The 26,080-nt window shown below is 40.0% G+C and overlaps 1 protein-coding gene across 4 annotated transcripts; it reads left to right on the top strand.

Annotated features, from left to right (window-relative positions):
* Window positions 1-16: 16 nt before the first annotated feature.
* LOC145439891 (ATP-dependent 6-phosphofructokinase, muscle type-like) lies at window positions 17-26,080 on the top strand. Of its 4 annotated transcripts, none has more exons than XM_080317550.1 (22): window positions 17-232; window positions 6,753-6,872; window positions 7,799-7,872; window positions 8,415-8,492; window positions 8,560-8,671; window positions 9,752-9,885; window positions 10,768-10,902; window positions 10,968-11,096; window positions 11,642-11,783; window positions 13,190-13,362; window positions 13,510-13,574; window positions 14,048-14,129; window positions 14,671-14,706; window positions 15,737-15,883; window positions 16,146-16,216; window positions 17,355-17,445; window positions 17,863-18,015; window positions 20,004-20,168; window positions 20,835-21,008; window positions 22,940-23,039; window positions 23,772-23,877; window positions 24,615-26,080. In XM_080317550.1, the coding sequence occupies exons 1-22, from the start codon at window positions 130-132 to the stop codon at window positions 24,751-24,753; spliced, it is 2,529 nt and encodes an 842-aa protein (XP_080173676.1). In that variant the 5' UTR covers window positions 17-129; the 3' UTR covers window positions 24,754-26,080. The 4 variants fall into 4 exon arrangements, with proteins under 4 accessions (XP_080173676.1, XP_080173678.1, XP_080173677.1 ...); XM_080317551.1 differs by lacking the exon at window positions 17,863-18,015 and adding an exon at window positions 18,904-19,056 and having other exon boundaries at window positions 21-232; window positions 6,759-6,872; XM_080317549.1 differs by lacking the exon at window positions 17,863-18,015 and adding an exon at window positions 18,904-19,056 and having other exon boundaries at window positions 21-232.

Here is a 26,080-nt window from a genome sequence, read left to right as displayed (position 1 = left end):
TCGGCAACTTCAGCTAGGTTATTACTGTCAGTGCTATTGGAAAAAACAGTCTTGCGTGTGCAATGTACATGTAGGCCTACATGTTAGGTTGATTCATCTTCTGTATATGCAGTTAGGTACAGCCCATTCATGATGAGTTATTTAAAGCAATCTAAAAAGCGAAAAGTCGAGGAAGAATGCTTTGCTTTCAATAAAGAATCGACTGAAAAGCAGTTCTGTTTCGGCGTCGGAGGTAACGTAATATGCATGACTTGTCTTAATGAATCCGTAGCTGCAATTTGAAACACCGATTTAAACTGAACATCGTCAGTACTCATCATATTATGAGTTGCTAAATAAAGGGGCCAGATGAAATGTTTGAGACATGAGCAGGCCGTGTTATTTTTGGCATATGCCAAAACTGCCAAAAATAACTTATTTTTGGCATTTTTCGATTTTTATTTTTGGCAGTTTTGGCATCGTCCTCTAAATAGATAGTTTCAGCCTCGAATTAGTCACAAAAACGCTTTATTTGGGCTAGTTTGTCAAAAGACACCACTAAATGTGCAGCACCCACGTATAATCAGTGCCAACAAACAATAATAAGAAGAAAAAACCTAACGATTTCATAGGTTAATAATATCAAACGAAACCACAAAATGTGCAGTATCCATCGGACTCGGTGCCAATAAGCAAAAAAAAGTAAGAAAAGCCTAACAAAGACGCTCAACAGCTGATTGTTACAGCTGTTGAATAGACTTAAATCGTTTGCACTGTAACAGTGCTTCCAAACTCAGGTCAGCTAAGTTTCTCCTAAATTCATTTCTCGCCCAGCGAATCTGGGAAATATCGGCTTCAACAGTAGCCGTTGAGGGAAAGAATGTTGCCAGTCATCCACAAAAGGTTTTCAGAGCTTCAAAATCTTTGGAGGGCCGAACCGGCTTTCATGCATTATGAAGAGATCACTTCGCCAGTGCCATCGATCTCATCGCGGAAAGAATTTTCTTCCCGATCCTTTTCCAGGAGTTTCCTGTGTTGTCTCTCAACACATTCTATTTAGTAGCCCGACTATCATTTCTCCTTCAGTCTACCGATATATTTTCGGAGGACTTTTGTCACTTCAGGTGGCTTTAATATTACCAACTCGCATGGAAGAGTCCCGGGAAGGTTAGCTTGTTTAAGAACATTGACGCAACAAGACTGTCTGGTAGGGACGGTGTGAACGTGAGGTTCACGTTCGCGTTCTGTGTGTGAACCTCGGAAATTTTGAGGTTCGCGTTCACAACAGAACCTTGGAAGGTTCTGCACTGTGAACCTTTTTTCATATATTACAATTTTCAGTTCATTATAACATATTTGGTTCAAATTTATTGCATTTCAACTACGGGCCAATCTATGCATGGCGCTGACAGCATAAACAATCAACACTAAACGAGCATGCACGTTGACATTCTGAAAAATTTTACTTGCTTTGTTACAAAGGTTTGCTCGAAATATCCACCCTTCCGCCTATCCAGCCTTACTTATGAATATTTAGTGACTCTCTGCTGTGAGCTTGACCCGCAATCACACAATATCAAGAGCGAAATACACTACATGTAGTCAGCTAATGATGCTTATTCAATCAATCAATGAGATTGATATCGTTTTCTGATGTAAAAATCTAGCAAGCGTACGGGGTCAATCTTGAAATATAGGGTTGAAATTAGCAATGTGACGTCATGAGTTTGACGTTCGCGTTCACACAGAACCTTTCAAAAAGGTCCGCGTTCACACGAACCTGAACCTTTCAGAGGTTCACACCATCCCTACTGTCTGGCAAAACGAGACTATGCAGCTCAGAAATAGCCAGACAGTTTGTTGCGTCACAATGTTCAACTCGATCACAATGCAAAGATCGTGGTTGATTTTGGGGGTTCCAGCTCCATGAGCAGAATATAATTTATATTTTAATAATCAGTACTGCGGCAGCTTCTCATTGATACCCGTTTTATCAAATTTAGTGCTCGACAAGCCGGTCAAAAATGGTCGTAAAATTGCCTTGGGACAAATGGAAAGTATGACGTAAACCAAATGCAGTCAGCCGTTCAATCACGCTGTGCCCACACCATTTAGGACACCATGCTTTCACCCCTAATGGGTGAGCTGGACCCAGATTAAGAAACCTGCCTTTCACAAACGCTCTTCTCGCTTGTAACGCGGCCCTGTTGACACAACACCATGAAGGAAATACACTATTTGGCAGGCCGCGTTATTTTTGGCATATGCCAAAAATTGCTTATTTTTGGCATTTTCAAATTTTTATTTTTGGCAGTTTTGGCATCTGGCTCCTGAAATGCCAAAAATAACACGGCCTGGACATGAGTAAATTATTACGTTATTTAACAAAGTAGCACAGTATGCCATTTGCTGAAGCATATTGGAAGGTGGACCTACATTAGGGTTGCCATATTTTTGTGAAGCCAATTCCGGACATTCTTCAGCGCCCACTAGCGGATTTTAAAATGAGGTGTGACGCATTGACCGTCAATATGACGTCACGCTAGCAAAGCGTTGCCCATCGACTGTATACAGGAATGAAGTGGAACATAGGTCATGGATTGGGCCATCTGTAATGTGGGCTCTGGTGATTGCTACTTGCTATGGTTTGCACACGGATATATAGAGTTCTATATATCCCTGGGTTTGCAATAGATTCCTCCACGGGCCGGATGAAATCATCTGGCGGGCCGTGTCTGGCCTGTCAGAATAGCGTTTGACAGCCCTGCTATACAGTTAGGTCGGTGCGGCTCTCTGTTTATGTGTTTTAATCAACATTTTTCTCCCCCCTTCCGCCAAAAACGCACTGATCTTGAGCCCACCATAGGGTAGTCGATGTAACTTGTTGTGCACTTACTATATGCATTTGGCTGTTAAATTATATGCATGAGTTCTGTCAGTAATATTGATTCTTCGATATATTAGGCTACTATAAAATGCACCAGCAGGTTGCACATCCGGTGATTTCCAACCTTTTATGCTCGCGACCAAGGGCGAAAAATTCGATGACGTAAATGAATACCCCCATAAACATAAGTAGAAAATATAGGTATCAGCGATGGTCTTGGGCCCTTATTGAATGATTAACACACCATCCGTGCGATCGTTACGCATATATCCCGATCACAGTCATAAAGTGATGCGATAATATAATGATTATGGAAATATAGGGCGTCGACACTTTCGAATGAAGCGCGAAAATTTTTCATGGTTAACGAATGAAATTGGTTCCTTATATTGTTACTTGCATATTGCAAATACGCTTTTATAATCAGATTTACCGGTAGGGCTGATATAAGTGGTGTGATCGAACATTCAGAAACACTTGATTATACTATACATCTTGAACTCTATATTCATACCACACGGCAAGCTATTTTTGAATTTCTAGCAGGTGGGCGTCGGGCGGGACAGTTGTCATATATCGCTGTTACTTCATGACTTACGGAGAATGCTGTCACCATTCAAAAGATCGCTCACGCGCAGGGTTGTACCCACGTAGCCAGAAAAAAAGCAATTTTTTTTGGGGGGGAGGGCAGAGGGGGCAAAATTTTAATGAGTTTATGGGAGTTCCCCGTGGGAACACCTCGCAGTATCGTACATCCTTCCATTGCCCATTTTCATCACTACCCTTTTATACATATGATTCTTAGACGCATACACACACACACACATACCCTATGGAAGCTTCCAATTGCCAACTATAGCTTGTATTTGGCGATCGTTTCACCGACAACGACGAGCCCAAATCGCTGACACTAAGTGATGAAAGAAATCTATCAATACTATTGTTTCGTGTATTTGAGCAAGTGGTGTCCATTCTTAATAATTACTTCGTTGAAGCATGGTTATTTAGTAAAAATTTACGCTACTTTAAGGTTAGAATAGCTGATACATATAGTTACATACCAAATCAAATTAAAAAGACTCCTTTGATCAGACTCGTGCGATTTCAAATTAGGCTAGCCTTTTTTAACAGGAGGTGGCGATATTTTCCTGTGTCAAACGCATTTATGTCGAAGGGTTCTGATCGCAGGGACATGATTATCAGGCGCCAGCCATTTAAGCACCCGAAGGCTTCGGAATACATGCGTCGGTTTTATGGCCGTCAATCATTTTGGGAGCGCACTTTGCGGGAGTCGCGTGTAGCGTATCCTATATGTCTTCGTGTGTCCTGGAGCGGAAATTGCCGGAACTAACAGTCCCCAACCACCATACTGAACTGACAGCCCTAGACTCAATCAACTCAACGACCTCGGGCTACTCTATAGAAACGTTACCATATTTTGGAATCGGGAAAGGAAGACACTTTTTCAAAATCTTCAGACTTACAATGCTGGAATAAAATCCGGAAAAAATGGTAAAATTACCACGAAATTATGGTTGGTTGACTAAAAAAAGGAGATCGTCACTTACGTTCGGGCCACGAATTTCCTGTTTAGCGTCATTTATGCCCATTTTCACTCGAATCTATTCATCATCGTACCTCTAAAAGCTGTGAAGGAGGACGAATTGCCAAAATAGAGGATATTAAGGCGTCCTCGGAGGACATTTTCAAGGATGACATGGTATCTACTGGTACTGTTATATTCTCATAATTGAGAATGCAGCTAAATTCAACTATGGGTATTTGCGGCAGAATTTAGTTTTCGGGATACCGATAATAAAATCAAGACACGTATGGACACTAAATCACGCGAAGAAAATTTTTAGGTTGCATTCATTTGCCCAAAAATACTGTAATATTTATTGATTTTTCGAAAATATTCCAAAAATTTGGGAGGGGCGATCGTCCCATTCGCCCCTCTCTGGCTACGTTAGTGCTCGCGACTTAATTTCCCAGTTGAAAATGTTTCGTGGCAAAGCTCAAAACTTGATAAGCTGATAACTAAAAAAAATTCAGCTTGCCCAAACTTACTCACGGCCTAGGAAGCTGATTACGTCCAACATCATCGCGATCTCCAGATAAAGGCGGACGACCCCAAGATTTGGAACCACTGTCTGTGATTGAAGCATCCAATCGGCCTTAACCAACTCTAGGAATATACCGTTAGCTTATAATTGCGATTACAATCAGACTTATTTCAGTAAATGATGGTTATTTATATTTATTTTGATTGCATTTTTTTGGCGAGGGTGGGGTCTGGAGCCCATACTAATATCATTATACGTTGCATTAACTCGCGCGCGGCGCGAAGAACAATTTTGAATAGCATAAATCTGCTTGAAAATAATATTGTTTATGTTGATTTACGAAAAATTTTTGAGCCTGCTTCACAGCCTTCAAAATTCCGGACATTCAGGCATATTTTAGAAATTCCTCCCGGACGCAGATTTTTCAGTGAAATTCCGGACGTATGGCAACCCTAGCCTACATGGTTATGATGCTGGCAGCGCTATGTGAGGTGAAGTTAAACCAAAAGTAAGAATCGGATATTTCCATCTTCTTCTACGCACGTCACTATCCGACTTCCATCCCTAATTCTAACAATTTGGCTATTGATGATTACAATTCATGTCTCTGCTCGCAGAAAATCTAGGCTGCGCACAAAAAAAAAAGCCGAAATGATGACGACCTTTTGTTCTACTAGTCGTTATACGCTGTTGTCCACGGGACCGCGCAGTGAGTTGGTGAGTGCGCGCAGACTGGTGAAAAATTCGAGGGAACATTGCTACAGGGCATTGGATAGACTATTCTAAGTCGTTTCGATTGCTTTCTGCCTTTTGATATGCCAACAGTGCATGATTTCGAATCGATGAGCATTGATCATATTAGAATGGAGAATGAAGAAGAATGATCCAATGAAGTTGCTGTCAGGGCGGAGCAATGCCCTCCAATATTTCTTGGTATCATCATAAATACATAGAAACATTGAACCCAGAATCTAACGCACGATATCCAACACAATATCTTAACTATAGCACATTACTCGTACAAACTATCAATCTAGTTAGTTGACGGTCAACTAAGTACCGGTTTTAAACCTAGTTCTAATTCTAGTTGTGCATTCAAAAGAAAAATTACTTGCCGAACAATTAGAAAACACGTGTTGTCGCTTGGCGAGAATAATGAATACAGGCACGAGTGGGTTTGGGGGGTTGAAACCGTCCCATTTCAAACCTGTACTGATGATGTTCACGTGGAAAGCCGACCCGATTCCGATAAAATAAAAATAAATTACGAGTTGCTTCGGTCTTAAATCTACTTAGTTACGGGTTTTTAAAGGTCGTTAGCTCTTCCAGTCACGTATTTTGAAACTTCAGTAGTTTCTAAAAATCTTTCAATTGTAGGGATACCATATTATGAGATCCGAAAAGAGAACACTTTTTACAAGTCACAAAAGATGAAGTAGCATTTATTAGTGGGAGAGACTTGGAAATTTTACTGGTAATATTGATGGTTTGACTTTAAAAAAGGTCATTTTTCCGACTCGACTTACGAAAGACCCGTCGACACATAGAATTGGTTAGAGTTGGCCTTTTTCTCGGCAACCTTGCCGTCGAAATCCAGATTTCTTTGGTAACTTGAGCGATCTATGCGTGAACATGGTAAGCATACCATTTAGAAAGGTCATGGGTTTGCGAGATAACCTTGCGTCTGCAGCAACCAAGTCTTGTTTGCGGCAGTCGTTCTGTTTTTGCTGCGACCTGTGAGCATTTGAGCTATAGCTTTCCGGGTCTTCAGGGTAGGCGAGTACTGTGGTGTCTTTCTTTGAGCATGACTTCTTACCCAGAAACAGGTTCGAGAGCCGAGCATGCCAAGGTTCCTCGACGCTTGTCTCGGATATCATCAGCCACAAATGACGGAAATGGCCGCGCCATTGCTGTTTTCACGAGCGGAGGCGATTCCCAAGGTAAAAGCAAAGTGTGCAACATCGTACACTAAGCTTCCTTATATCACTTATCGCTCAGTGTTGAAAATATGGCGTATTCACAACACCAAACCTTACCCAGTTATAGATATCCCAGTGATATTATTATAATATTGCGTGTCGTTCGACATCCTCCTATCTGTTCATGACATCGCATTGTACATTGTGTGTGACTCATTCAGATGAAAAATATAACCCAGCGATATCATATCATATTATATTCTATTGATATGTTATTGCAGTCATTTTTATAATGTTGATTAATAAATTATCTCTGCTGTCTGTCGGCTTGCAGGTAAATGAAGATCTGCAATCACTTGATGCAGTACCAATGACAGAATAATATAAACTTGTAGTCATAATCCAAATGAGATTAAATCTTTTCCCAACAATGTAATCATATTCCAATGCACTGGTCTAATCAAAAATGTAAGCTGTATTACAATTACAAGATCTCTGTTAGTATATTTGCTGCTCTACCAATTTTTATCCAACTGCTAGTTTATGATATTACGTTTGACTGTGTGCAGTTTTCAAGAAAATATTCAATAAGGGTCCATTTCCGATAACAGAGATAATTGGTCTACTTCACTTTTGAGATACGAGTGCAATTTACTGCATTAGATCTACACTTATAAATGTCCCCCTATGATGTAAAAATTAGCCCAAATCCTGCTTATATATGTGTCTAAGTGTAAGTCGAGTCAATACACAAAGGTGCTCGAGTCGAGTCATGTTTCATTTTGATGAAATAACGTCGAGTCAACGAAAAATTGCGACTAGAGTTTAGTCATTACAACCCTATTGAGTATTGTTGGTGATCATGCCACTGGTGCCTTCCAATTACGCATTGTATCGATTGATGTAGTCAATCTCTTTCTCTCACTAACGCAATTGCATTTCTACAGGGATGAATGCTGCAGTTCGTGCAGTTGTACGGATGGCGATAACTTGTGGTTCTGAAGCGTACTTAATAAAAGAGGTAAATATTCTTTTAAGCTACTAGGTGTACGAGTATAATTTATTGAAATAGCTGGTCCATGGTGCAAAACTTGAAGATTACATTCATCGCTACATCCATTGCAATTATACATTTATTACAACTAGAATACTTTTGGGCTGCCTTTTCCAGGGATTTAAACGTAGAACCAATATGGCAAAATTATGATATAACTATCAAAGTTTAAATTGTGCAATGCTAAAGGTCAAAACAAGATATGCTTGGTTTTGTGTATGTTGTGTATGTTGTTGCCATTGTTACCATGCGAACATCATGGTCCGTAGCTCTGCTTCTTATGTCATACTTTGCCATAATGGTTTCACTTTTTTTGTCTAACGGTTAGTGTTCGATAACGCTTGATAAGAGGCACTGAAAAGTGTTTGAGCTATAGGGCAGTAAATATTTTCTTGCAGTGGGTGTTGGTGTGAAAGCTATAATTCATTTGAATATCGACTAATTAATCAATCTTCAAGCTAATGACATGACTGTATACATAGAAATTAAAATTATACACCTTTCCCAAGGGTTATCAAGGGATGGTCGACGGAGGTGACAATATCATGAAAGCCGGATGGGACGATGTATCTGGTATATTGCAGATGGTATGATGCCATTACATTTTAAGTCGACGCATAACATGGAAGAAGCAACTTTGGTTTCACGTTGAAGGGTGGCACGATTATTGGAAGCGCCAGATGTCAAGACTTCAGACAACGAGAAGGTCGTCTCAAAGCCGCGTACAACCTTGTCACGAGAGGCATTACCAATATTTGTGCAATCGGTAAGAGGAAATTTCCAAAAACTTACACAACCTGACTTTCGACAATGTGGATCAGTGTTTCTCAAACTTCGTTTTCACTTTCCCGTGCTAGAATGAGGCAAGCATTGAGTCGCTTTGCTATCATTAAAATAAATGAATAAATTTTCGGCCCAGAATTCGTTATTTTTACTCTCTTCCTTTCAAAATCTTTCCAGGGGGTTGGGAACCTGTGATGCAGATGAATTAAAATTTTAAACGAAAATTACAAGCGTTTGTCATTCATATGATAATTAGTCCCGGCTAATATACAGAGGTAGTATAGTCATTAGTCATTGTTGCCGCTCAAGTAGAAATAGAAGTAATGCTGAAAATTTCTACTCAATTACTAATAGAAGTAGCGATTTGTAAGACTTGTCAAAACTATTTGGATTGGAGGTAGAAAAATGAAAAAGATGTGACAAGTACGCGTAGTCAAGTAAGTTTTGAAGAGTAGATTTTTGGTCTGCCTTGAAATTCGCTTTACTTTGGTACAATCACTTCTCCTGCTTGTATTGGAGTGGAATAAGTTACTACCTACACCAGACTTGTACAGACTACCAGTACTGATTCTAGTTGGTAGTTATAGTTGCACATTTAAAAAAAAATCGAGTCTGAGTCATGGTATTATGACTCCAAATCATTGTGATGACTGCTCAGTTTCCAGTTAAAGTCTTGTTGAAGCCACTTTTTATAACTCTGTTTAATGATATCGAATGGTTCGCATTTATAATAAAGTAATTTTCCTCACTTTAGCAGTTTATGGTCGCATTTTCAAGTACCAGTACCAAATAGACGAAATCCCAATAGTGTGGTTGCTTTACTATTCTTTGAAATTACAATGAAATGTCGGTCTTGGCCATCTGAGTCTCGCATCATATGACCTGGTTCGAGTCGAGTCATATCCGTATTTTGAGAAAGTGACTCGAGTCATCAGAAAATCGTGACTTGAGTCGGACTGGAGTCGTGTCATGACTCGAGTCATTACAAATCTGCTTCAGACACTTCAATGATATTGTTATTGTCGTAAGAATTTGATTTGACTAGCCGCATATTAATTTGTAGGTGGTGACGGATCGCTCACCGGTGCTAATCTGTTTCGCGAAGAATGGCCGTCGCTACTCCAGGAGCTCGTTGATCAAGAGAAAATAACTGCCGGTCAACAAATACGTTACAGTCATCTCAATATTGTGGGACTGGTGAGAATAGGCATTCATGAGTAGGGATGAGAGATTAGGTACGTTCCACGCCTAAACTATACCAGTTTTTACTCACACGCCACAATCATTACTGGTATTGCCCAGTGTTGGGATGACTCGAGTCAACTCTAACTCATGACTTGAGTTGACTCGAGTCACTTCGCGTTACAGGAATATAGATTGACCCTGAGGGAAAATTTCGCTTCAATTTCAATGCATCCAGTGATCAATCTCAAATAAATTACCGAACTTGCACGCAACATGTGTATGTATAATATGTAAGACGGTTGTCGTTTGTAATGCCCTGTTGCTATTCAATGCAACTCTAAATGTAAGGCTGGTTCTGAACACTAGCACAATTTTGGATGGAGTTTGGAGTCTGTTGTCTATTTTGTCAAAATTTGTTTTTGTCCGTAGCCCGTGTAAGCTTCTCACCTCCCGACTTGAGTATCTGGATAATTCTAGTTGTCTTATTCGACCAGTGCAAGCAAAATTCTAAAATAATTTGTGAAATGTTTCTATGCTCCTATTTGAATTCTAGTCAAATTTCTGATTTTCCTGAAAACGCTGTATAATGTGAAACGAGCCACGCACGGCGTACTGACATTTTTCATTCGCATGCTTAAGAATGATCTCTGATTTGATGTGGACTGAACTTGATCTTTGTTATATTTCTTTCTATTTTGGAATTTGATTCCGTTTCAAAGCTACTGCGAATTCAATCGTTCTAATCGAAGTTGGAAATGAAAACTTTAGTTCTTGCTTGACCACTCCTTGCTACGATATATAGACAAACGGGTGACCTTGCCTAACTTTATTAGGGTATTATATACCGCTGTGGCTTCGTATTATGTTATTTACTAGTATAAGTTTTGCATGCAGGTGGGTTCGATCGATAATGACTTTTGCGGCACGGACATGACCATTGGAGCTGACTCGGCTCTGCATCGTATTGTGGAATGTGTCGATTGCATCGTGACGACCGCTCACAGCCATCAGCGCGCTTTTGTTTTGGAGGTCGGTATTATCGCTTGAATATAACCTGATGTAATTGAGAATTGTTTGAAATTTGCTTTGTTCAGGTGATGGGTCGTCATTGCGGGTATTTAGCGCTTGTGACTGGCTTGGCTTGTGGCGCCGATTGGATATTTATCCCGGAAAATCCGCCGGGAGACGACTGGCCGGAGAAAATGTGTGCCAAACTGGACAACGTAAGTGTTTGATCGAGGATATAATCAAACTCCTCTTAACAAATTACAGACTATTTTTTCATTTACAACTGATGTTCACTTCCAGTGGAACAAATATTGAATCCCAGCCATAATAACGCCTGCCCTAACATGATATTATGTTACTGGACAGTTGGTTGGCGGTCAGCAAACTGGCTTTTTAATTAGTTGTAGTTCTAGTTGCATAATTTTAAAAGTGTGTAGTTCTAGTTGCGCAATGCGCATTTACAAATGCCGATTCTATATACAATGTTTCTTTGCTGATTTCCAGGCAATTGGTGCTATTTGATGCGAGAATGAATCTAATTAGTTGCTGATTTTTAACAGGCGTTAGTTCTAGTTCCGAGTTTTGAAAATTGAGTAGTTCTAGTTGCACATTTTGAAAATCCTGTAGTTTGTAGAAGCCTATTGCCATATGCATCTATTCGAAATCCAGCCTGAAGTAACTTTTGTCAATGTTTTTTTTTATTATTCATTAGGGACACCTTTTTCGCAATTCGGTTGATTTTGGGTGTTTTCGTTGGCAGGCCCGTTCTTGGGGTAACAGACTGAACGTAGTCATCGTGGCAGAAGGTGCAATTAACAAGAAAGGAGAGGCAATCACGTCGGAAAACGTGAAAAATGTGATCAAAGAAAGACTGAAATTGGACACAAGAGTCACGGTATTAGGTACGTGACAGTGCTTTTTGTTATTATGCTATCATGAACAAATGAGAGTTGTTGAAAATTGCTTTGCAATCCGTTTTTATTCCCTTCGGAGGTGAGCCACATTTTTAGAACTTATCATTCGCTAGATGATACCTTATATGCTTGTGAGTACCAAACTTGTTTGTGCCTAAAGAAGTGATTATGCACTTATGCGGTAGGGTTGTTCAAAAATAACTTTTTCTCTGGATTTCGAAGACTCACTTACTAAATCGTAAGGTTGCTTAAAAAACGCTGCACACCTAATTTGTGTCGATTTCAATTGGTGGTTGTGAGCGCACAGAACAGGATAGATATGTTGAAATGGTATTCTGAATAATCATCATGTCACAATGACCGAGTCTGAAATTGTGATAGGGGGTTCCCAATGTCTCTGGCGCCCTTGGGACCTGGATGACCTCACACTGTTACCTTGCCCATACTTCATACATGCATACTTCATTAATGTTATGTCTACTTCATTAATATTACGTCAAGTTGGATTTAGGTGTAAAGGTAACCAGGATCAGGAATGCAAATTACTGGTTTTCAATTGAATCACAAATTTGATTATTATTATTATTGTTATAGTAGGCTACGTTTTGTTAAAGGGGCACTGCACTCTAGAAATGATTGGTCTCAAATTGAAGGGCAAAACGAAAAAAAGTTTTGGCCGCAGCCGTTTTCTTCAGAACGCCACCGTAATGGAGCTGCCATTGAAATTTCCACAAGAACTTCACGCTCCAGCAGTCACACAGAGATCGAACTTTATATAGTTTTCAGCCAATGTTATGAGGGGAATATGTCGTACACGACAGAAATAGAATACGATAGGCCAGATTTTGACATAAATCTCGTGACTCAACATCTCCCGTTGAACGCGGTATCTAAACCACCTTGACGTGTATGACATATTTCATTCATAGCATCGGCTGACAACTATATAAATTTCGATCTCTGCGTGACTGCTGGAGCGTGAAGTTCTCTTCTCACTAAATTGCAGCTACATTACGGTGGCGTTCTGATAAAATCGGCTACGGCCGAATCATATTTTCGTTTGCTCCTCAATTTGAGATCACATCATTTTTAGAGTGCAGTGCCCCTTTGAGTAGCCGATGTGAATTCTTTTCGGTTAAATGGAGCATTTTTGTTAAGTTTTGAACTGGAAAGGCCTCCACACAAATATTGGCTCGCCAGCTGCTGTCTAAACTAGCCGTTAATCGACACCTTGAAATCAATTACAATATGACCTGTCATGAACTATATTTAGACACCGATTAGCCTTCATGATGATGACCGTAGCGACCTTTTTTGTGTTGTCGCTGTATCTGTGTTAATTTGTTGTATGTTTTCAATTTCCAAATACCAATTTAAGCTAAATTATTGTTCAGGTCACGTTCAGCGTGGTGGTGCTCCAAGCGCATTCGACAGAGTGCTAGCGACAAGAATGGGCTCGGAAGCTGTGTTGTGTCTTCTGGAAGCCACCCCCTCAACACCAGCGTATGTCGTGTCGTTGGACGGTAATCAAGCTGTTCGCGTTCCGCTGATGGAATGCGTCAAAAAGGTGATGATTTACTGGCTGGACAAAATCGAGTACCTGGGTGTTGTTAGAATTTAACTTCTTTGCATTGAAGTTGTCTGTAATGAGAGTTACTTGGAACATACACTCCTGTATACACAACGTCATGGTGAAAAACAATTAACTTCACAGACACAAGCCGTTCAAAAAGCCATGAGCGAACTTCGTTTCACGGAAGCTGCCAGCTTACGCGGGAGGTAAGACGAGTATGATTGAAAGTTGAGTTTTATGATCATCTGAAGACCCAAACCTCACACATCGAACCTCATTTTTAACGTTAACAGGCTATGTTTTTCCGGTTTGAGAGAGACAAAGGTACCATGGACAACCAGTTTTAGTTGGCTAAAATCTTCAGTTTTATGAGACATGATCTCTTGACAAAAATCAGCATTGTTGATGTCGCTGAATTTTTTCCTTCAATATTTTCAATGAATGTCACTGTTTCATTGGGTTCAATAAAAAAAGTGACTCCCAATCGATTTCTAGCGGCAGCCTCCTAGCAGGAAATTTTCAACGATCACGAACTTCTTAAAATTGATGGCAACGCTGATGACTTGGAAATGTACACGATAACTGTAGCTGAGATCGCACCACGCAGGAATCATATTTTTTCACCCTTCGCGGCCCATACTTTAGGAGCCACTGTCTTATGCAGTAACGTTTTGCTTAGAACATTCCTCGGTAATTTGGAGATCTATAAAAAGCTGGGCGCCGTCACTAAAGGATCTTTCAACAAAGGCACAATCACGGAGGTAACTTGTTTTTGGCTGCATGTTGGGATTTAGACCCATTTCGGAGTTTATGCGCATTAGCAATGTCATGTTGTTTGTTACAAAGAAGGCATGTGTGATGTTGTGCATGACCACTTGGATCCAGTCGTTATGGCTAGAGTATAGCACTGTCAGCAGACAATTTATGCATCAGAGCCAGATATCAATGCCCTTTTCTGAGCGAGCCTATAAAGTATCAAGATTTTTCATGGGTTCGTTGTGCAAATCACCATGCCATAGTTATATGACAATGCTTATGAAGTACTAGTGAAATGTCCGATTGAGAAAGTGTGTTATTTAGGTTTTTTATCAGCCTTTAACATGCAGTTCTCTCAATGTTTTCCTGTGCCCCGGAACGACGTAATTAGAACAAGCATACCAATTAATGTAGGCCGTCTGATTTCATTTATTCCGGTAATTCTACGTTTAAATTGTGTGCCTATGCGTTTTGTGAATTGGAGTGCGTTTCTTGTTTGCTATTTTACGAACTGTTTTTTTTTCCAATTTTTCTCCATCCCATCAGCTCACCAGTGAAGGAGAAGTATCGGAGTGCTGTGCGGTGAGTTTGAACTTGTTTGCATTGTGCATGCGTGCTAGAGAATAGCATTGGGCAGTGTCATGTCTGTAATCTAATTGCAAGGGATGGAAGTGGCCTGTATTTTTTCGATTTGATGCGGTAAGAAATGCATTTAAGGAAGAACTGGGCAGACTTTGACAACTAGATAACGCTAGTCTTATGATTAGACCAATTAGAGCGAAATGTAGATAATCTAATTTTAATCTAATTTGAGAAATGTTTCTATGTTCTAATTTCTGGTTCTTCTGAAAATGCTAGAAGATAACTGTATCGTGTGAAACGAGCCATGCTTGATGTACAGACGTTTGTAACTCTGACGCTTCTGAGGAAGAGCTCTGATTTGGTTTGCATTGTATTTTTTTCCAACTCGGAATTCCCTTCAATTTCTAAGCTTTTGTGGATTTAGTCATGTTAATTCTAGTTTGGAAAAAGTGAACAAGTCTGCCTGGAGGATTTGGTTACATTGAAGCCAAAGTGACACGGGTATAGAAACTCGAGCTGCAGGATTTGAGGACAGTGTTGATCGATAGCTTATAATCTTGCTTCTAACCTTTTCATCCTAATCTTGGGTATCATCAAAATCACGGCTTTTGAGCAGGCTTACATGTTTAGTTGCTCCAGCGCCGGAGGTAATTGACACCGTTGCTCCGGCTTCGTTAAATACTCTCGTGAAAACAATCTACCGAGTCATTCAGAAGTCAGTATCATCAGTTGCGGCTATGAACACACGACTGTTTTGCTGTCAAATCCCCAGCAAACACGGTGACTTGGAAAAAGTGGCCAAAAGAGGCATCAATTCTTAATTTCGTGAAGGGCTGCCGTTGAATTATGTGAATTCAGCCGTTAGTAGTAAAATAGCGTGTTATGAAAGAATTAGAGCTGGAGCTATTCTTCAAACAACTGGCGCCATTTGAATTTCAAATAGAGCTCCAGCTCCAAAGCCTTGATCACAATATGTTCATGTCCGTGTACCTCGCAAATACCTTTTTTCACTGTGTGTAAATCTGTTTAGCAACCGTTCAATATTGCAATCATGAACGTTGGAGCTCCAGCCGCGGGCATGAACGCAGCTGTTCGATCTGCCGTGCGTACTTGCCTCTTTTCAGGATTCAACGCGCTCGTGGTGCATAACGGATTCGAAGGCCTTGCCACTGGATTGGTGAGCAGATACAAAAGCTGTCGTTAGTCTTTTTCCAATTCATTATATAGAGTGCATTTTTAAAAATTTCAACATTTTACCAATGCGTAGGCGGTGTCAGATAAAAGTTTGATGATGAAAATGACCGTTTGACATTTTCAATTTATCAGCAGCGCACCAGTTCCTTCCCACCTTTAGACTAACTGCTTTTGCATCGAGTGGTTTTTCGTGTGTCCCTGGACATTTTCAGTTTTTCAGTAATTCATGCGCGGCTCATATTTAGATTGAGGAGTTTTCGTGGCGTGACGTCGCCAATTGGGTGTCATTCGGAGGATCGAAATTGGGAACCAAACGGTGAGATTATGGGGTGGTATGTGCTTTCAGAAATCGAAAGTTTGGATTTGAGACAAAAAAATGTAAACAAATTTCGGCAGTCGTTTTTTTGTAGCTTGCAGTTTATTGTATTGTTCATTCCTGTTGTAACCAAGTCACAACGTTCCGGGTCACAAGTCAATTTCACTTCTATAGTTTTGACTCCAGTCAAGTAGAGTCATTTTCAATTCACCACCGAGTCCGAGTCGGGAAGAGGAGGGTCGAGTCCGAGTCATAGCGTCTAGACTCGAGTCCCCTCCAAGTCATTATGTACACTGTTTCGTGTTCAACTCACTTTTTACAACACTACTTCGGTGATATCAAATGCCTCGCATTCATTATATACTTATTTGATGAACTCCTCACAGTTTCAGGCCCTATTTTTCAAGTACCAGTACTGATAAACGAAAAACCGGTACCAATAATGTGTTAACTGGACTATTGTTGAAGCTGCAATGAAATGTCTGTCTTGTCTGTCTGAGTCTCTAGTCATATTACTTGGTCGAGTCATGCGCTATGACTGGAGTACAAATCGAGTCGATACACATATTGACTCAAGTCCAGTCATTTTCTGTGTTTAAAAAAAATGACTCCAATCAAGTCGAGGCACCAAAAATCGCGATTCAAGTCGAGTCATGACTCGAGTCATTACAGTTACAGCCCTGTATTTTAGGCCATGGGCAGAATGCTGACTGCTGAGGTTAATTGACTGGGTGGCATGTGAACCATAGGACACTCAACGTAATTTTTTTTATCCTGCTTTTTTTTCAGGTTCTATCTTTTATCACTCATCATATTCGATATGTAGCTGTATTTCAGCAACTTAATTTTGTTGCGATTAGTGGCACTGTGGCAGGTGCGCTACAGAACAACTAAGCATTGATTTCTGTATGAGCTTGCTGCAACATTAGAACCCGTATGAATATTTCATGCGCAGTGCGCATTGCACATACGCACCGCACTCCCTCTGAGTACGGTTCATCATATCATATTACTACGACTGCAACAAATCCATATTTATCAGTAGTGGCCCCTATCATTCTTGTTAAAGCACTGTCTTTAAATTCCTTGCCAATGAGACATGAATTCCTTGTTTGCATATTTCAAATTGTCTTTTCAGAACTCTACCGAGCCAATGTGACATCGGAGAAATTGCAAAAAATATTACGAAACATGCGATAAGTGGGATTATCTGTATTGGAGGATTTGAGGTTGGCATTTAGTTATATACATTACCTAATAAGCAAAGTCTCTTGGCTTGATCACAAACAAACTTGTACGAAGTACTGGGTTTTCAAGATGCCCAACTAGAACTAGACTACTCACTTTTCAAAACTGACAACTATAACTACTACCCAGTTTTCAAATCCGCAACTAGAACTAGAACTACCCAAAAAACGGTGATTAGTTGACCGTCAACTAGCGTAATTTGGTAATTTGTTCAAGTTTGATACTCAAGCATTACCACCAACCAAATACTGTAGCTAGCAACATGGTCCCTACCAAGCGGTGTCCAATGCTTATGAGTTGTAATATGCACTGTTATTACATGATAAATATGAATGAACAAGTCTGAACTACATAAGGTCATTGAGCTGCTAATCTTTTACTAATCGATGCATCGTCAGGCGTACACGAGCGCATTGGAAATCTATGAACGGCGTGCTGAAATTCCGGCTCTGGCCATTCCGTTTGTGGTGATACCGTGTACCATTTCCAACAACATGCCAGGATCTGAAATGAGTATCGGATGCGATTCCTGCTTGAATAAAATTGTCGAGGTGGCTCGGATTATCGCGCTAGGAATGCGGATTGAAGCGGCATGCTTGTGTTGTTGATTTGTTACCTTTGAACCGAGGATGCGTTTGTGAAGTTATATCTACGTGGGTCAATGTTCAATTAGGGCTGTTCAAAAAAAAAATTCAAATGTTACCGGCTACTAGATAAAATTGTTAAATTGCATTAGAGTATGCTGCCAATTTTGTGCATTCCAACGTATAAAAATATCGCCATAACAGAAAAAAGTTCTGGATTTAGCAAATAAAAATAAATGTAATTTTTTCAAATTTTACTGCCTACCCCATGGAATTATTAGAGTGGCTAAAAAACGTCTTATATATAATTTGTCGCAATTCCAACCAGTAGGAACGAAGTTATGGCAGTTGAAAATTTTGGATTTGAAGAAATAAGTATTCACGGTGGGTAGGTGTAGCCTATAATAAATATTCAAAGAATTTGCCACCATACGTAGCCTACTATTTAATTCAAATCTATAATTTTCTGTCGCGATAACTTCGCTTCCACTGGTAGGAAGTGAGCCAAATTTGGTGTGCAGCATGTTTTAGGCAAATTAATAAATCCACGGAGTAGCTATTTTGTAGAAGGTACCCTAATTATCAGCTTTCATCCAAAAAAAACAAACATTTTTCTTGTTCTGTTGGCATGATATGAATATAGCAACTGGCATTTCTACTAGTGTAGCTGATAAGGAATTTCTATGGGCATATTATGTTATGGACCCCGCTTAGCTACTCCATGCTACTGCTTGATTCTAGAAATGCGCCGACCAGAAAAAAACATTGCTCACCGACAAACCATGTGCAATTTTGCAATCCGGCATGGTGACGGAGACTTGCGAAAAATCTTTTTGCTTGTATTTACGTTGAAAGGCTTACCACGGCATGTTGGAATTGTGCGAAGCGAGAGAGGAACACAGCGAACTTGCAGTTCCCGTGGTTGTGATACCGGCTACTTTGTCGAACAACGTGCCCGGCTCGGATATTTCGATCGGATCCGATACGGCTTTGAATGCTGTGTGTGAGGTGTGTGCGTTTCGCTGTTTACTAGCATGTGGCTTGCAGTGTTGCACGCGACTTGCACTGCAGAGTCAAATTGGTTTCATATGTTTGGATGTGATTCTCCGTTGATTAAATGCGTGTCAAGGGACATTGATTTGAATTTTTACAAGTTCATCAGACCTTATCGTACACTGGATGATATGACTCATTTGTAACGTGGTACGAAGACAACAAGTTAACTAGGCATTGATAGCCACTATCATGTACTCATCAACTTTTTCAAATGTGTATGGTATTTCAGGAATTCTACTTACGAGAAACGGTATGCTTTCACTTAAACCTTGTAAACAGATACCAACAACTAGAACCTTCACCGATAATTCTTATGTATTCGGCTGGTATTCCAAACATATAGCATCTTGCTTAAGGTGCATTTTCAAAACTTGCTTGAGAGCCGTTGCTATGGCCTGTATTCAGAAGCGGCCTTGGTCGGCTTTAGACATAACTAACATTCCTCATTTTAGCATTCATACACAGAAATTGACTAAAACTACTCATAGAAACAAACAGCAACTGTCGTCCATCATATTTTTGTGACGTATTTGGAGGTCAATCAGAGCCACAAGAAGGCTACCTTTGAGTCGCAGTTGGGAATCACCGATTTAAATCGTTGTCAGTTAGAGCCAGCTAGTCACTACTATTGTGCGTGATGAGTAGAGTTGCACTAAACTAATCACCGAATCATTTGAAGACAATCACAATACTTCCAATTTGTGGGCTTCTCGTCAATCAGGCATCAATAGCAGCATGCGTTATATGGTGCATCACTTGCAACATTGAAAAGTTACCGCCAAAAAATACATCGACACAGTGATTGTCGCTTGTGAGTCGATGTAAAATGTGTCTTCTTACATCGATCTTACATTTGTTTGCTCGCTAATCTTGCATAAACATGTGTTTCGTGCCTGTAGACGTGCGACCGTATCAAAATGTCGGCCAGCGGCACCAAACGTCGTACGTTTCTGGTGGAAACGATGGGAGGTTGTTGCGGATATCTGGCGACCATGGCTGGACTGGCGGCAGGCGCGGACGCTGCTTATATCTGCGAAGAACCTTTTACCATCAAGGACTTACAAGTGAGCGTTTCGGCCATTTGTCATCCAAAAGATTCTGCTGTGTTTGAGATTGATACTAGGCGCCAAGATTCAGCGTAAGGTTGCAGGTTTTTTGTTTGTCTGAAACAGTGGTTCCCAAACTTTCTAAATTCAGCACCCCCTTATCGAGTTCAGCATGTCTTTATTGCCCCTCCCCCCAAAATCGCTAACGAAAGTGCAATCATTTTTGACACTTTGCTACAAAGAATGCCTAACCAAGTTCAATTGGTGTTATGCGAAGCACGTCAAACATCCTCACTTCTCGTGGGAATGTGTCAGTCAGGCGTAGAGACGCTATTCTACCGACATCCATTGATTATAACCAATAATTATTGGTTTAACTTAGCAAAAAACCAGAAGTTAATTTATAATCATCAACTAAATATGTTAACATTTTCGCCGCTTTGGTGCCTCGTTTTTATTTAACCCTCAAAATTGCCCCTCGCAGGGAACAATATTGCTCGCCTTGGGAACCACTGGTCTAGATCGTGGGTCAGCGACACAAGCCACACGTTTCAGTAGCAATAATGAAAACTATCCTTTCTAGTTAAATGAGTTGCTTCCTCCTTATTTCAATATTAAATACGGAAAGTATATCATTGATGAACGTTTGCTGCGTATATTCCATTTGTATCTGTGTCTCTGTAGAAAAATATCAAGCATTTGAGAACGAAAATGATGGGCAAGATCCAACGCGGTCTGGTGCTGAGAAACGAAAAAGCCAACGACAATTTCACGACCGAATTCATCCATCAACTCTACTCGGAAGAGGGCAAGGGCGTTTTCGATTGCAGAGTCAACGTGCTAGGTCACATGCAACAGGTGAACTGTGGCTTTTGTCAGGTTGAACCACCCTTGAATATTTGAACAGATTTCTGAAGAACTTTCTCTAAAAACATGGTGTTCACCAAATGGAACTGCACTGGCATAAGAAATATGGATAAGCCATCTGTTTGTCTGGATTATTCTAATTTTTTTGCAGGTCACATTATATTTGATGCTACGATTGTTGATACAATGTTCTCCTTAATTCTCTACTATTCGGGTTTATTTCAAATCCAAATATATTATTCATGTGTAAAGTCTACCTTTCATATTTAATGTCTTGGCCCAATTGTGCTTAGTTCGGTCTTACTAGAGCAGCCGTTCTTAAGTGGGGTGCACACCAAGTTGCAGGATTTCGCTGAAAGTCAAGACACAATGATTTGCAGTAGGCCTAAATATTCATTACAATCATTTTACTTTGTATGATGTTTTTTTTGGTTTGTTCTTTTAACCCTGTTGATTATGCACGGTTCATTTTGAACAGCTTCTTAGAGGTACAAAATTTCAATATACAATTGAACAGAAGATTCATGTTGAAATGAACCCGAATATTTTCGGCTGACACTCGTCAGAGGTTATCGTCAGCAACTAGCTGAAATATCAAAAGAACTTTATCTATCAACAATCGTATCACCAAATATGGCGTCACCAGCATGAAATATTTCAATAATTAAGAGGTTACCTGTTGGCGTCGATTATTCCAATTATTTATTAGGGTTGTTCAGATTTGAAATATTGTCAGGAATTTTCGATGCTTGTGACCCAAATGATGGTTTAGTACATAAAAACACTTATATGAGCAATTTTGGTCATCTTCGTCGTGATCTTCTATCCCTGAAAAGCCCCTAAAGATGCACGGGGCAATTCTCGCTACTGCTTGATCTGTAGTGTTGACCATGTCACCGGTTTATAGCTTTTGTGACGTTATCATTCGAAAACGGCCATGTAGAGACGTGATATTGCAATAAAATAGATATGTTTTCAAAATGTTATTTAAATGCAGTCGTGTAAGGCCACATGCATCTCAGTTTTGCTCGGCAAAACCTGTCTGACATGCTCATGGGAATCATGTATTAGTTGCACCATTGACATCGGCTTGATTTGGATCGTACATCGAAGAAGCGCCGTTGGGTTGCAATTCGTGAACAAATACTGATGTTCCCAGCTAGTTTTCAGCCGTAAGGTATTATTCAAAGGCATGTAATGTCAGTAATACTTTTCTCAACTTCAAATCATCTGTATAATACCTGTAAAATATCTGTAAAATGGCCTTAATAGGACTGCATTCAAGTACAATTTTGAAAACATGGCTATGTTATTGCAATATATTATCTCTACACGGCCGTTTTCAACTGATAACGTCACAAAAGCTATAAACCGGTGTCGTGGTCAACATTACATATCCAGTAGTAAGGAGAATTGCCCCGTGGATCTTTAGGGGTTTTTCAGGGATATAAGATCACAATGAAAATGACCAAAATTGCTCATAAAAGTGTTTTTATGTACTAAACCATCATTTGGGTCGCAAGCATCGAAGTTTCCTGACAATTTTTCAAATCTGAACAACCCTATTATTTATACCAGTTTTGGCAAGGCCAAAATTGCCAATCAAATTCGATATCAGACTACGAATAACAATCGTGAATAGCTCCACGTGAAAAGAGTTCTTAGGAATTGACTAGATTTTGTCAAAAATATTCATAGGCAAAGTCAGCGTATGCATATGACGTTAATATTTTTTTCAGTCTTCTTATATCCAGTTGCGCTTAGATTAGTCATACTAGATTGCCCCAAATTTGAAACCCATTTCGCGGGGCGCACACCATTGTAAATTGGCACTTGTCTACCATACTGCTATTACTGGACCCAAATCGGCCATGTAATTGATTTTAACAAGCCGTAATAGTAATTTTACAATTCTGTAACAGGGTGGGGTACCTTCGCCGTTTGACAGGAATTTCGCTACCAAGACCGCAGCAAAAGCTGCATTTTGGATCACAAAGAAGATAACCGATTGCGTGAAATACGGTAAATAAAGTTATCTTCAAATGATTGTTTTTGTGAACTTGTGTTCCTTTTTCCGAATGTTTCCTCCTCGCCAAGGCTTGGTGCAAAAATTTGAGTAGTGTTGTCTGGTATTTTTGTGATCACATGATACCAGAGTTCATTTTTAATTGAATGCATTATTGCAATTTTCAAGTCATGTCGATGTCAAAACTACGTGTAGTGGAATTAGATTATGGAAAAAGAACTGTAGTATGTAGTTTCAAAATGTATATTTTATCTGGGGTCTCATACCTTTATCACTAGATAACTACTTTTGAAATGCGGGATTAGCGAGTTCACGCCGAATGCTAAATTACTATTGATGCTACAAATAGTCGCAACCTCTGAAACTATGTTCAGCTATCGTGACCCAGGAACTTTTTCATGCTGTTCTTATGACCATTTCACTTGTAAAATTGATGCAAACTCATGAAAATAATTTCTACATTTCCAAATTTAAATTGTCTGCAAACAGCGAGTTCAGTACTACAGAAAGTAGAAGGACTTCGTTCCTGACCACCTCTGCATGAAATACATGCACGGAACCTCACGATAACTTTCTGTTTCGTGCTTTATTTCGTTTGTGAACTGGGGAGAAAATCACAATTACAGTCCAATATTATTGACAGTCTGACCGAATTAGAAACAGGAAACTAATTTGTCTCCTGCACACAGCAGATAGTTGAGAACATGATTCCAATATTTCTGATTCAGGTAAATTGTGCTGCGACTCAGAAGACGATATCGTTCTGATCGGCATGAGGAAAAGACAAATGATCTTCCAACCTGTCAAATCACTCAAGGGGGAAGCCAATTTCGAGTGAGCATTTGCTGATGTGGTTCGGGAGTCTGAAATTTAGCGCATACAATTTTGTGATTTCGACTAAAACTAAGGCAGCATAGAAATATGCCAACTTATACCATTGTTAGAGTCATTTTTAGTTGCGCAAGTGCCCGTCATCTACTTCAGTTATGAACACGTTCCTGATCGCCTCTGAAAATATAGCTTGTACCGTATGAAAAGCAGGTCATGTATTTTGGCATCTAAAATTATACTTTGCTCTGGTGGTCCTATTGTGGACTGAAACTAGAATGGTTTACTCCTGTTCCAATTCCCACCTGATTTAATACTGTGATTGTTGTGTGCAAAATTTTTTGTACTTTCCAAGGTGGCCTGTGAAAAATGGCGTCAAAGGACTTTGTAAATGTTGAATATTTTCATTCTGTAATCCACAGTTGTGGTACGGGGAGAATTATAACAAGTTGGTGCAATATAGCATTTACAGATAAGTGCGTACAATTCGAACTTTTCATGCCGGGTAAGCATCCAGCTGAAATTCAATCATGTAGCAACGTCATGGATACATGGTGTAGAAGTGTCTATAAATTCTCTGTGGTAGCATAAAATGTACGCATTTGAACATTTAATCATCCACACTCTTATGATAATGAGTGATATTCGACTCGTAGCCTCGAATACCTGAGTAGAAATTGATGATGTTACGATATATCGTGGGAAAAAAGGTCGTTAATGTGATAAACCAATTCTATTTCAAGGAAGCGCATTCCCAAGACGCAGTGGTGGCTGAACATCCGTCCGCTTCTCCGTCTGATGGCGCATTACCAGGATGACAGGGCCCTCTACCAGGCAGAGTCCGAGACTGACATAGCGCCGGCCTCTCCCGCATCACAATAGCACATTTTGTCTTTTCACTGTCGCATGCTATACAGTCTGTTCTACTTATGTTAACCACTGTGTTACGTCCACTGAGAATCGGTGTAATACAATACACCGACATGTTCGGCCGATATTCTTAAAGATATTGTCATCTGGCTTGAGGCGCATTTTTAAAACTTCAGAGCATGTATTTGAACATCTTTGCAGCCAATGCTATGCTTGAACAAATGGGCATGACATGAACTAGAAAGGCGACCTTCGGACACGCTGTAAGAAATGAGCAATAATCCAAGTCCGGTATTCTAATACTATAGCTCCACGACTCCCAACTGCCCTAATTTGATCTAAAATTGGCCGGTACCGAAATTTCCTTCGATATGGTAATTCAACCAATTGTAATCGGTCGAGCTGCTCTGATAATATAGTTAGTGGTGGGAAAAATTTCATGTCCGCTTGTGGCTGGAAATCGTGATGTGTTTTGTATAATGTATATACACGCGACGGGTTGAATTTCACTACATCAGATTCGATTTTAGTGTTTGGTTCGAGCTCGAGCAGGACTGCGCGGATTCAGTTTAAGGTAGTGGGGTCTTTGTCATTGAATGTTGATTTTGATTGTCTTCATTTACAATTTGCATTTAATTGATGTTTTTGTGCTAAGCGCAAGCGGGTGCAAACTCTGTAGATTCCGATGTAGTTCAACAACCACGTCTGTGACTCGGTCAGAAATGGGAGTGTAACAACGAAATCTGTCATTTGGTGATGTCAATTTCTGGAATTTGCGTTTGGTTTTTTCATTTTCTTGCGTCCGTTTTGAAGAGGCAATGATCCGTCGCGTGTACCCAGATTTTGATTTGAGATAACAGATCGAAAATCGCTAATATCAAGTGACGCGTCCTTCAATTACTCGTATAAAAGCTAATTTTTGTTATACCCACGTCACAACCATATATAGCTTTTAACATGTACGGTTGTCGATGTGGGCTTGGTCCTTGATACGCGGTTACGCGTCGTTTCACTCAATTGCACTCCGCGTGTTGATTTTTACCGAAATTCTGTGTTCTTGTGCAATGTTCCCTCTAATTTTTCAACGAGTCTGCGCACACTCACCAACTCACTGCGCAGACCCTCGGACAACAGTGCGTAACTACTAAAATAAAAAAGGTCATCACTTCGGAATTTTTGTGCGCAAGTTAGATTTTCTGTGCGCAAAGACCGTGTAAGCACTGCGCATTTGCGCGCGTGCGCAGCTTAGAGGGAACATTGTTCTTGTGCTGTGCTCGATAATTGTGAAAGCGAAATATATGAAGTACTTGTCGATACATGAATATATTATCTCTGGATA

The sequence above is a fragment of the Botryllus schlosseri genome, chromosome 5 (genome assembly GCF_051294905.1).
Source record: "Botryllus schlosseri isolate E-star chromosome 5, Bs_hap1, whole genome shotgun sequence".
In the NCBI taxonomy this organism is placed as follows: domain Eukaryota; kingdom Metazoa; phylum Chordata; class Ascidiacea; order Stolidobranchia; family Styelidae; genus Botryllus; species Botryllus schlosseri.
This window is presented reverse-complemented; position numbering and strand designations above follow the sequence as displayed.